Here is a 12941-nt window from a genome sequence, read left to right as displayed (position 1 = left end):
AAGTAGAAAAAATAATATCTATCTATGAAAGCACTGGAGATAGTCAGAATATATATATATATATAATGTGGGATCTGAGTATGAAGCAAATGCTATGGAATAAGAGGTGGAGATTCTATTTCATCTCGCTGAGCTGGAGTTCATTTCCCCACAGTAGCCCTCACAGTGCTGTGTGTTGCATTGGTAACTAGAAGGTTGTTGATAATATACCAGTGTTTTGGCTACTGCTGAGCACAGCATCAGCACTGTAACATTCCTTCTGGCAGGGGACACAAGTAGGCCAGCTGGCGCAAGCTAACCAAAGGGATATTTCATACCATATGGCATCAGCTCAGATACAAAGGCTAAGGAAAGGAGCAGGAAGGGGGTCATTCATTGTTTCCAATGGCCGCCTGCTAAGAAACCACTGTGTTTTGAAAGCCCTGTTTCCCAGGAAGTGGTGAATGTTGCTGCTGGTGGAAAGTAGAGCATAAACCTTGTTAATTTTTCTCTTTGCTTTTGCATACACAAGTTTTTACTTTTTTTGCTTTAGTAAATGCCCTTATCCCAACCCACAAATCGTTTTCCATCTTATTCTCTGTCCCTTTTTCTGGCTGGGAAGGGGAGTGATAGGATAGGATAGCTCAACTGGATGGGCACTTGGTGTACAGCCAAGGTCAACCCACTACACTCTGTCACCCTCTGATGCCAGTGCCAGGCTCTGGCACACCCTGCAGGCTCCTGAGCACTAATACAGATGTCTGAAGTCCAAGTGATTGAGCAAATATTCATCTGTTGTGGATATTAATGTTCAAGTAGCCTTAAATATGCCAAAAGAAAAGTAAGGATACTCTAGGTATTCATACATGCTTTAAAGATACTGAGTACCGAATGGACTGGTCTTATGCATAAAGGACCCTGTAGAAATAGCTGATACTTTCACATATAAAAGCTTCAAATTTTTAAATAAAATGTAGATCCCCTCCCACAAACTCCAAGTTACTCACACATCTATTTAAAAGGTTCTAGGTTGTTCTGTTACCTTGGGTTTTGGTATTAGTCTCTTAAGTGTGTATGAGCTTGGGAAATTAAAGAAGCTCTAAAGCAACAGTCAACCTCACCTGAAGCTGTTACATAGCAGAATTACAATTTAAAGTGCTTGCTTCTACCTTTGAAACAAGATCTCCTACAGATTATAAACAAAAAAATTATTAATTTCTATTACTGACTTACTAATTCTACCATTCACTTTTTCCAAAATTAAGTACATCCCAAATGCCATTACTTATCAATCATATTTGTTTTCTCATGCTTTAAACATAGATACTCCAAGATTGTTTCCTTCCTGGTCCATTATAGTCTGTATCTCTGACTCTAAAAGAGTCAAGTAAATAATGCATTGAAGAGATAATAAATCAAGTCTCCTTCCCCCTTTTTATAAAAACATGAGCTAAAAATACATTTGCCAATTACTGTTTTTAACTCCCAGTGTTCCTGCAGAAAAAAATTCTCCCATTTGTTTTTATGCCCCCAAAGGAAATACAGTTGTAATTTAGACTTTAAAAGAAAACAAGTGAATCGGAAACGATATAAAGTTTACCAATCATTCGAAGAAAGTAGAGAAGTTTGTCAGAAGCCAGTATTAGAAGAAAACATTTTTTGAGCTTACTACTGTTTAGATAACTGTAACTTCTCTAGGCTTTCTTTTTACACTCTCTAGTCGTGTCAGAGGACGGAAATTCATTGACTTCTTGCTTCCCTCTGTAGTAGTTAATCGGCAGTCCTTCTGCAGCCCCTTTAGCAGCTCCATTAACTCCCGTTTTTCCAGCTCTGCCTGCTCCAGTTCCTGACGGTGCTGTCTCTCTGCAGCCATCAGAGAGCGTACATCTGACATCAGTCGTGATATCTGACTCTGAAATGCAAATGCAAATTTACTGCAAGAAATAAACCCTTTTCTAATGATGGTGGGATGAAGTTGAACTGGCCATGCATACAGAACAATGGATTATAAAGAATAAGCAACACTGAAATAATTTTTTGATAGTGGAACAAATGTAAACAATCTGACACAATCCAGCATTCCCCTTCTGGGATTGTCTTGTTTTAAAGATTCCAATACAGTTTTTCAAAAAGTTTCTTTTAAAGTATGATAAGAAACAGCAGATTTACCCAGTTCCTGCTTATATTTTCTATTTCAAGACCCCAGTCAAAATAAAGTTTTGGTTATGTTCAGATACATTCTTCATGGATTTAACATCAAATCCAGTAGAAACTAAAATGTAAACTATAAAGCACATCCATTGTTTTGGGCTTTACAAACTATTATTCTGTGATAAAACAGCAACTGGATGAATGAAAAGATAAGGCAGTCTTGCTTTTTACTTGATGACATTTATGGTGCAACTTTCCACCCTTCTGACCACAGCTGGAACACAATGTAAGCGACACCGTTGGCAGTAGTGCTCTGTGTCAGCTCTGGATTAAGCTACTTTGGATAGCACCAAGAAAAGGAGCTGGATATTTATTTACATCTGATTTGTGATCTCTGCTCTGAGTTTATAGACACTGAAAATCCACAACGTTACATATGCGCAGAACACTGCAATCCTTGCATGGGATACCCAGGTGAGCTCCAAGTGAACTTGAAGCAGATAAGCCACAGGAATACAGCACTCAGCCTGCTTCTCCACAGACCTGATTAACCTGACAAAGCTTTGCCAGCTTTGCTTCCCATACTTAATGTCATTCTCCTCTGTACAAGACTATTATTTACAAAATAAGAGACTGCTACCACTCAAAAAGCTAGACTGTTAAGAGAGAAAAAAAAAGAAAGGAAAATGATCATCTTTACCTTTAGTTCTTCAATTTCATTTTGCAGAATACTCTCTTTTTGGACCATATGCCTTCTCTGTGAATCTAACCTTGACTCCATCTCATGTTTTGCCTCCTCCACTCTGCAGATCATTTCTGACCTAAAAAATTTATTTCTCCTTGTTAAGTCTTGTAAGTATGGAAAAGAATGCTTTTCAAATTCCAGAAAGCCTTCTTGCAATGGCCTTATCTGATTCCCTTCGAACTCTACAAGGCACACCTCTAGAGGCATGATTTATTAATCTAAAAACAACTAGCATAAAGAAGTGCATCTTGCCCAGGGGGACTAAAGTGCCCGTGAACAGCCTATAGAGGGTCAACTGTATCATATTCCTGAAGCAATTTTATGAGCTCAAAAACATGTATTTATGACTTGAAGTGATTTTCTGCCATTTGCCTACAGTATGTGCTGGCTTAGTATTGCTAAATGCAGGCAGGCAAGATAAAAAGTCTGAATCCTGTAAAAAGTCTGAATCCTACAGTATTGCTAAACATGTAAAGTGAGACTGTGTAGATGTGGCACTTTGGGACACAGTTTTAATGATGGGCTCAGCAGTGCTGGGTTAACGGTTGGACTTGATGGTCTTGAGGGTCTTTTCCAGCCTTAATGATTCTGTGGTGCTGTGTACTCTTGTCACTTTCATGGTGCACACTAAATGACAGCATGCACTAAACCATATCTAATCACTCACCAAACCTAATCACTCAAACAGCTTCACATCCAAAAAACTAGCTTGTACTACATTAACCTGAGTTCAGAAATAGGTAGAAGAATCCCTTGTGTCTCAATGCATTTAAACCATATCTGAGCCTGACTTCACAGCAATGTTCAAGAGCACAACACTTACAGAGCTGAAAGATAGAAATGGGAGGGAGCATGAGGAAAAAAAAAAAAGAGTGCAACTGGAATATAATGGAAAGGGAAAGCTACAGAAACATACATAAGAGGAAAAGGAATATGCTGGTAAGAAGAGTCATATTCACTTATTGATATTTATCTATCAGAACTTTAACAAAAAATGAAAATTAGATCTTCAGCAATTTAATCTACCTGTATCTGTCAAAATAATTACAGATTTTTATCTTCTGCATCTGTAAAAACATAAACTTAATATAATATTAAATAATGTGACTTTGGGTCTGTAACAGGCCAACGGAAAAATTAAATCGCCAACTTAAGTCCAGGTTTCTTAGGATTTTGTCATTTTATATAGTAAACTCACAGTTTTGTTCAACTGTAAGCAATAGTATTTTATGACTTATAGCAACTTAGACAAAAAAAAAACAAAACAGAAAAGGAATCAAACCAGCAAGAATTTAAAGTCTATGCTGACACATAATAAAACTGGCCTATTAGTATCAAGTAATTAACAGACCATTTAACACACACCAGGATCCAGCACTAGTATTTGAAGTGCTTTATGCAGTGATTTTAAGCCCATACTAAAACAAACACCAAAGAAGCAGAAGATTTGTACCGAAGCAGTTCCAGCTCCGTTCTTAGCTCTGCTACACAATTGTGCTGTGTGTCTTCTGCGCTGAGAATGGTGTAACCACAGCCATTGGGGCACTCACGGCTCCGGTACTCACACACGGCCAGGTGACCATCCAAGTTACGGCGCTCAATCTGCACTGTACAGCCTGAACAAGGACGAGGAAGGTGAGCCAGTCAGTTACAACTAACAGAAGCATTTTGATGAATTCCAAACAAAAACACTCAAGAAAGGAAGCTGCAAAAAGCGATTTCTTTAGAACATGATATATGACAATTATACACACATAGCTAGTACTACAACACTGTTAAGAAATCTTGAGATATTTATCCATTAACAGAAAATAGAGATCCGAAGGAGGTATTTTCTGTAAAGTCTTCTGCTGCTGGTCTGGTATTAAAGCAACTTCCGTAATGACAATGCTGATGCCAATCTAAGACACTGGCAGCTTGCATGTGCTTCCATCATAGATTGCAGAGACTGGAATTGATGAAGAATGCGTATGCGTAAAAAAATATTAGGGTATCAAATTTAGGGAAAAAAGCCTAAAGATATGTAGTAAGAAAGACGGAATGTAGCCTTGTTTTCCTGACAGTTTGTTGGTCTTGTCTATAATGTACTACACCACATAAATAAGAAAGAACATTTACGTATGAACATTCAATACCTCATACAAGAATTGAAACATTTCCACACAAATTCTAGGATACAAACTTTGCAATTCCAGAGTGATCAAAAGTAAAATGTAAAGAATCAAAAATTAACACTATATAAATTATTGTTATATTTAACAGTCTCAACTTGAAGTTTGTAGTCTTAACATTTAATCTTTGAGGACCTGTGCGTTGTAATACACAACTGCATTTAATTTGAAGAGAAAAATCAACATAAGGGAACTGAAACAACAGAGTAATGAAACTTTCCAACAAACCATATCAGAAAATGACAAAAGAGCCCTCTAGAAGAGCTTTAGTAATAAATATAGTGATTTGTAATTGAGGTACTCAAAATACACTCCAGTGTATTCTTAGGAGAGAGTTCAAGAGATGTAAGAACCCTCATACTCTGAATACAGACATCAGGCGTGGTAACTCTCTAGACCCCGCTTCTGTAGAAACTAGAATAGGTGAATCTGAAGCATCTGCAGGAGTCACTTACTGCTGAGAGAAATTATAACTTCCAGTAGAGCAATTCTAGCACCTTAACCATCTCATAATTAATTACAGTGGCAGATTCAACTATGCCCTTAGCATTATTAATTAGAAATTAACTTTATCTAGAAACATACAACATTTTGAATGAGCTCAACTGGGAAATTTTAGCAGCCTTTTAAAAGGCATGTTTCTTCCTCAGAAGGTGTAGGCTTGTTTTAAATAAACACCTGAGCATGAACAAAACGATTCTAACAAGAATTTAGCTTAGAACAATTCTTATTTCCAAGACACATTTTTGTTAAAACCACGAGACAGAGAGAGCACCAGGCAACCAGTTGTTATATAAATAAATTGTGACCCATGAGTGTTCTGCAGGTGCTACTGCATTCATTCAAACACCAGAATATGCAGTCAGAATTGCAAAACAAATGCATTACTACATTTCATACATTTGAAGTCCATCATACTCATCCATTTTGATTAGTTCTTGGATAAGAAACAGCTTTTAATCATTGTGGCTGCCATAAACTGGTACCATGTTTTGTTCAAAAACACTGCTGTAAAGAGCAGATCATGCCAAAGCTTTGAATTTCTGTTTGAAAATAATGGCCATTACTGCAGTTCTGTTGACAGGAAGATTACAAACACATCTTTTCTAAACATAAAGGATTCAACTTCTTTGAATGTTACTCACCGGCATTGGAGCAAGGAATCTGACTGTACTCACACTCCCTTTCATGCCTGTCTATAGACTCCAGAGAACAAACCATTTCACAGCCGTGCTCTCTGTTTCTGCAATGCAGCTGAAGACGGTTTAGATCATTTTTCATGTATCTATGTTCAAAGAAAAAGAATTTGTTCTTAAATCTTGGAACATTATTACAAAACTTTATTTTCAACTTTTGGACTTCCTAATTCCTCCATTAGGAAAAATTGTGAGCAACCAGCTTAATTTTTTAAAAAGAATTCATGTGACCATATCGGAAAAAAAAACAGCTTGAAAGAAACAATGTTAAAGGAAAAGTCAGTCTCCAAAAATAATGTGCAAATGAAATCTTTATTTTTCAATAATTTCTAACTGTGACCTTTCACTGACTTAGCAGATATTACCAATAACAAACACCAGGGCTACTCATTCATCATTTAAGTTTTGTATTTCTAAATGTGCTAAACTAAACAAACTACATTGAGTACAGACAAAATAATCTAAAAATTAAACTCTAGTGCTCTGTCTACACTGTAGTTAACTTCCAGACAGTAAAATCTCATTAATAACAAAACTAGGTTGTGAGTACTAATGAAGTAAATTTAACACCTGCAGCTGAAGACTTTAAACATAACATAATTCTTAATCTGAGGAAGATTAGACAATGCAGGTGTTAAACAGCAAGGAGCATCTACAGATGAAACTCTGTCATGTGGGCAATAACAGGAATTAAAAGTTTAAAACAGAATAGTTTGTTTGGAAAGGACCAACAACAATCATCTAGTCCAAGTGCCTGACTAGTTATGGAAGGCACTTGTGAAAACAGCCTGCTTTACATGATAAGGTGTCTCACAACAGGCATTCTTCTGTCTAAAGATCATTTGGTTTTTTTTAAAGAATTTGAAGGTCAGAAGTTTGGTTCATATCTCCAGGAATTATTCATTACAAACCCCACTACAGTATAAGACTGAAAAGAAAGAAGATACAGTGTAGTGACTGTTGTCCAGAGTTGCTTTGCTTGCTTTCTCTAAAATAAAGTATGGAATGTTTTGATGCTGTAGAATGCATTCAGAATAATGTCCAGACAGATATCTAGAAATGGCATTCAAGATATAAAAAGCTAGAGAATAAACTAAGTATTCTTTCAATTTTGAAATCTAAACACCCTGAAAGTTAGGAAATGCTAATGCTTTTATGCAAGTGATCAGTTTCTGCCACAGGCATACTGGATAAAGACAGTCTGAGTGAGTAAATGACAACAGATGAAGCTGTGCAAGCAAAATTGATAAATCCTAAATTCATGTAATTTCAACATACAGCAAGACTGTGGAATACCTGTAGAGAGGCCGTAGCAAAGACACATCAATCGCTTGTCTGTCTTCAGGGCAGTTACTGTGATGAACAAGCCAGCCATGGATGCAGGCAGTGCAGAAAGCGTGTTCGCAGGGAGCCTGCAATGGATTCTCTAACACATCTCGGCAGATGGAGCACAACAGCCCTTCATTAACGTAGCCCACAAAACGCTCAATGTCATAACCCATGCTCTCCACACACTTTCAACCTATTAAAAAAAAAAACCCTACATAGAAGTAAAGCCATCTTTGTGCTCGATCTGTATGGTTAGATCCACAAAAAGGCCTGAAAGTGATTCTAGGAACATGGGGACCTTAATGTGAATAAAGAACTTCACAGGTGTGAATGCAAACACATACTTTGGAGACTTTGAGGTTTCAGTGAGAATTTGAGGATTGTACTGTTGGACATCAGAATTCCAATTTTATATCAATATTCTCTGAATTCTGAAAGCAAAGACTTTAGCAGATAGTTGAGCTGCACTTGTTCTGAACTCTGTTACTGAACGTAACTGTAGCAGCCACTGCGAAACATACAGTTTCGGTTTACATCAACTCTACTTGAAGCAGAAATATCATCGAAGTTCAAATGCAAATGTCTGCTTTCTGTTTTAATGCCTTTTATGTAATGCCTTACAAGCTTACAAAACTGTGTCCTTACAGACAATAGCTCTGGCACTTTCAACTAGCAGATCATGTATTTATGAACTGCGCATCCCTTAAGATATGAATTTCATACTTTCATACTGCAAAAAAAAAAAAAGACTAAGATTCTCTTTTCATTGTAGACTTCCATTCCAGAGGGAACAGCATGAAATCTCCACATGCCTAAAGAAATACTTAATATTCAGGAAGTAAAAGAAGCCAAAACTGCAGCTAACCCTGAAATCATGAGGAGGTACCGTCTTCTCCTACACGGTTTATTTTATAAAATGGAGTAGCCTTTAAATGGATTTGAAAGCTTTGTGAAGAAGAACTAATGGGCAATCTGCCTTCATCAAAATCCTATAATGAAAAGGCTAGTAGAACTCAGTAAGATTTCACAGAACTCATTTAAAAGAATATGTTTTAGGTTCCACACTGCTCCTTAACATACAAAATTACTTTCGTAACCCCACTGAGACTTGTAAAAGAGGTTTTCATTAGTTATGAGGTTTCCTAAATAAAACAGAAACAGAAGATATCCTACCTTCGTAGATTTTACTACATATATATGTAGTTTGTATGTATATTTCTGAAGTATACTCAGAAACAGTTTTCTGATCAGTAAGGCATGTAATACCTCCTTCAGTGTCTCTTCACTGCTTTATTATGCCTAGGAGAAAAATTAGAAAGAGTAAGGTTCAGTAGTGTTTCCTAAGTTACTGAGTCCTATGTCTAACCAGCCAGCTACTGAATAGATGCTATCCTAACAGCCCATTAAAAGCAAGTTTTCCAAAGCAAGCCACTGAAAAACCCACAACACAAGAGATCTGACTAGACTGCAGGGAAAAAAAATCATCAGTCTCTCTTTCAATCATTACTGATGCAGATACTTATCACATAACTGAACATCCTGCTGCCATTCAATTTTGAAGCCAGTTTTGTTTGTAAGACTGAAGACAACAGAATTAAATATCCTTGAAAAACAGAAACTGAAATCTGGTAAAATTATATTCCTCAAAAAGATGGAAGTTTCTTATCTCATCTGTTTTTAACCAGGCATGACATGCAGTTAATTTTTAAAACAGAACTATTATAGTCAAGTTCATTGCATTGAGAAATATCATTGCTCTGATGTGTAGCATAACTTGCTACACAAGTTTGTTCACTTAAAACAAAAAAGGTATAGCAAAACATAAAGGATGCCATTACTTAAATCTCTTAAGTTGATATATAGCAATTGCAAGGATCTCTAAGGACTAACACCAAATTTTGTTCTGAAGAGAAAAAAGAACTCTGCAATTCCTCTTCGTGAATACAACATAAAACTGGAATTCAGAAGTTTTTATATATCTGAGTATCAAAGCATATCTTCACTGATTATGAAACGTGCTTGTTTTAAAAGGGCATTTGCTAAGACTAAAGTTAATAAAAGCTATAATAACAGCACACATAACACAGGCAGGGGTGCACATTACCCGAGCACAAAACACATCATCTGCTGCATGGTTTCCATATTGTGCTGTGTTTCTACAGGCATGTTTATGGTGCAGCCAGCACCAAGGCTTGCAGAGATGCTTGAGCCAGCTTTAGATTAGCTGGGACACCTATCAGCCATGTCACCGACTGAGTGTAGCACAAAAGCAGGGAGTGCAATCCACACAGGCTCCTGACCATGTCCCTGGCACATTTTACAGGCTGTGTTTAACTCTGTGCTTCTGTGGCTACATTGTCACCAACAACACACTGCAAGCTAAATTTACAGGTATCTCGGCTATGCTGTTCCTTCCTCCACAGCATAGACTTCTATGTCTTAAAAGAATCTTTTTTAGTTTATCATCTTAGATGATGCTAAACAATTATTTTTACACCGTTGTTCCTTGCATGTTTTTACAGGTCTCCTGTAGACAGAAAACTCAAGATTTTGCCAGTCCAGTGTGAACAAAATGTCATCTTTGCACAAAGCTGTGATTGTAAGAAAAGCGAGGACCACAAGAGAAAGTTTAAAAAGCAGAGAACAATGCTAATTATCAGTAAGGAGAATGTGAAATCAAACATCAGTTTCCAATACTGATGAAAAGATTGAAACATATAGTATGTTTATGCTGGAAGACAAACAGCACACATAGATTCAGTACTTTGAACTGTGAGCCTATATTTTGATTTGGTTTGGCTGATCCCAGAGGATTCTGCTTTCAGAAAACTTTCAAGGATGGATAAAAGAAGTCAACAAAACTGTAAGTATTTTTGATGTCCTAGAGTCTCTGTTCACTGGAATTGTGGATGCTGTAAGCTACACTTTGCACACACATTGCTGATCCCTGAGGATCAAGTCTTCAAGAGACTCTTTGGCATCTTTTAACGAGTTTGCAGTCTAACAGAACAGAGGAAAGAATATTTTTATCAAAAGGAAACAAAAACTTTATTTGTGCCTGACAGAAAAATGAGGTGCAACAAATACATATATATGCATATAAATAAATATATGTATGTATAAAGCCCCAAACAAAACTGTAGTTCCAATGAAAAGTGGATGGGAAGTTTGAGGCAAAAAACACAAGGAAGGGGGTTCTAAAGATAACTTTCCAGCTGTTACTGAAGTGCCAGACCTCCTCCAGTAGACTTTTCCTGACCTGAAAAACCAGAGAAGTTTTATGTTCTTGCCAGCTTCAAGAGATAGACTTCAGTCAAGAGAAAGGCAGAGAGAGAGAGAGCATCAGATGAATGCCACTCTAGCAGTACAGATCACTTTACTCAGTATTTCCACCAGAAAATGAGCTAATTTACAACCTCTGCTCATTCCCACATACTTCTCTTTCCTCCATTTGGCCTCAAAACTTATTTTTGTATTAGAGTTCACCAATTGTCACTCTCCTGTTTTGTTTGCACCTAGAAACTATTTTGTTGACAATTGTTAGTTGTTTAGCATAAAAAAGTAACTTTTAAATAGAATGAGCCACTTAACATAGTTACAACACTGTGTGATTTAGTATGCTGTTTATTATGAGTAATAATAAGTTGCTGGAAGCCGGCCACAAGCTGTGGACTTTCACTCAGATATGCTTTTGGCTGGAACAGAGTTAATTTTCTCAGTAATTTTCCTAGTAGCCCGTACAGTGCTGTGTTTTGTCATTAGAATGAGAAGAATGTTGCTAACACACTGATGTTTTAGATGTTGCTAAGTAATGTTTAGCCTAAGTCTAGGACTTTCCCATGCTCTGCCGGAGAGCAGGTGCACAAGTAGCACAAACCAGAAGATAAGGAGCTCGCAGCCAACAGCAGAAGCTACAACTCCACAAGATAAGAACAGTTCATGGCTTGCCTGCATGCAGATGGAGAGAGAATCCACCAAGGTGTTAGAAGACCCCAGACCACAAAGCACCAAGACTAGCAAGGCGCATGAAGAACACATGAGGGAGGATGCATAAATTGTAAAGGGTATAATTGCACAGGGACATCTTTGTCTGGGAGAAAAAATACAAACTATTACATGCTATTTGCTTTCCACTGTTTCACATATATTTTATTTCGCCCTGTTGCTTTTGACAAGCAAAAATCTCCCCTAGACTTCACAGGTATTAACTTCTCAGCAATTGTCGTCCCATGTTGTTTGCCAGGCAGATGCACACCTAAAACCAGCCTTGAGCTATAGAGCTACTCCCTCTGACTGGTGCCCTGTGGAGTCTCATGAACATTGTGTAAGAGAAAGGGAACAGAAGAGAGTAAGAATGAATTGACAGCAATACCAGCTTACACTGGTGTAAACAACTGACTTTTTTCAACAAAAGCTTCTATAATGAGCAGTATGAGCTACACAGTTAATTTAAGGCCTCTATCAGAAACTAGAACTACTCTGACAAAGAACATTTTTACACAACACGTGTCATTGCACTGCAAAACCCACTCAAAACAGAGTGATCGATGCACAACCCGTCTCTCATAGATCAGAGTCCAGAGAGGGGCAACAGAGCTGGTGAAGAGACTGGAGCACAAGTCCTGCGAGGAATGGCTGAGGGAGCTGGGCTTGTTTAAGCTGGAGAAAAGGAAGTTCAGACCTTATCACTCTCTACAACTCACAGAAGGCTGTACCCAGGTGGGGGTTGGCCTCTTCTCAAAGTAACAAGCGAGGACAAGAGGACATAGGCTTAAGGGGGAGGTTTAGGTTGGACATTAGGAAGAATTTCTTCACAGAAAGAGTGATTAAACATTGGAACAGACTGCCCAGGGAGACTGTTGCGTCACCACCCCAGAGGTGTTTAAGGAAAGACTGGATGTGGCACTCAGTGCCATGGTCTAGTTGACAAGGTGGCGTTTGGTCAGAGGTTGGACTCAACAATCCCAGAGGTCTTTTCCAAGCTGACTGTTTCCAGGACTCTGTGTGAGCACCTCTGAGGCTGTGCAGGGCCAGGCTCTGCTACACAGAGGCAGGAGCAGGGTCAGAGGAGCTTCTCTCTCCTCGGGGTCGTGGGAGGGGGAACTTTGCACAGGAAAAAATGGGAAGGCCTCCGGGTGCGGCCTGGAAAGGCACTTCAGGGAAGGGCAATGATCCTGGTCATGGAACACAAAATTGGCTGGAAACATCTGGAGCAGCAACCTGATACTGAGCAACAGCACCTACGTGGCCTCAAGCAGCTACAGACACCCCTAAAGCTGCACACAGACACACAGAGAGCTGCACACAGACACGCAGAGAGCTGCACACAGACACACAGAGAGCTGCAACACCCCCCGAGAAGTGCACCCA

The 12941-nt window shown here is 38.3% G+C and overlaps 1 protein-coding gene across 2 annotated transcripts; it reads right to left on the bottom strand.

The window, feature by feature from the left end:
- Positions 1-1557: 1557 nt before the first annotated feature.
- On the bottom strand, positions 1558-8870 carry LOC108505027 (RING finger protein 151-like). 2 transcript variants are annotated; one of them, XM_017830618.1, is made up of 6 exons: positions 8745-8870; positions 7539-7782; positions 6192-6331; positions 4329-4491; positions 2831-2951; positions 1558-1891 (listed from the first exon to the last, which is right to left on the bottom strand). In XM_017830618.1, the coding sequence occupies exons 2-6, from the start codon at positions 7742-7744 to the stop codon at positions 1655-1657; spliced, it is 867 nt and encodes a 288-aa protein (XP_017686107.1). In that variant the 5' UTR covers positions 7745-7782; positions 8745-8870; the 3' UTR covers positions 1558-1654. The 2 variants fall into 2 exon arrangements, with proteins under 2 accessions (XP_017686107.1, XP_017686106.1); XM_017830617.1 differs by having other exon boundaries at positions 7539-7764.
- Positions 8871-12941: the final 4071 nt, after the last annotated feature.

Source organism: Lepidothrix coronata, unplaced genomic scaffold, assembly GCF_001604755.1.
Source record: "Lepidothrix coronata isolate B3197 unplaced genomic scaffold, Lepidothrix_coronata-1.0 Scaffold181, whole genome shotgun sequence".
NCBI classification, from domain to species: domain Eukaryota; kingdom Metazoa; phylum Chordata; class Aves; order Passeriformes; family Pipridae; genus Lepidothrix; species Lepidothrix coronata.
This window is presented reverse-complemented; position numbering and strand designations above follow the sequence as displayed.

What these genes read in the sequence shown, in the direction of transcription:
- LOC108505027 (XM_017830618.1), bottom strand. Translation starts at nt 7,744, where the DNA reads ATGGGTTATGACATTGAGCGTTTTGTGGGCTACGTTAATGAAGGGCTG. An exon ending in GATTCCTTGCTCCAATGCCG is followed by an intron (nt 4,492 to 6,191) that starts GTGAGTAACATT and finishes GTCCTTGTTCAG; the next exon opens with GCTGTACAGTGCAGATTGAG. An exon ending in ATGAAATTGAAGAACTAAAG is followed by an intron (nt 1,892 to 2,830) that starts GTAAAGATGATC and finishes TTTGCATTTCAG; the next exon opens with AGTCAGATATCACGACTGAT.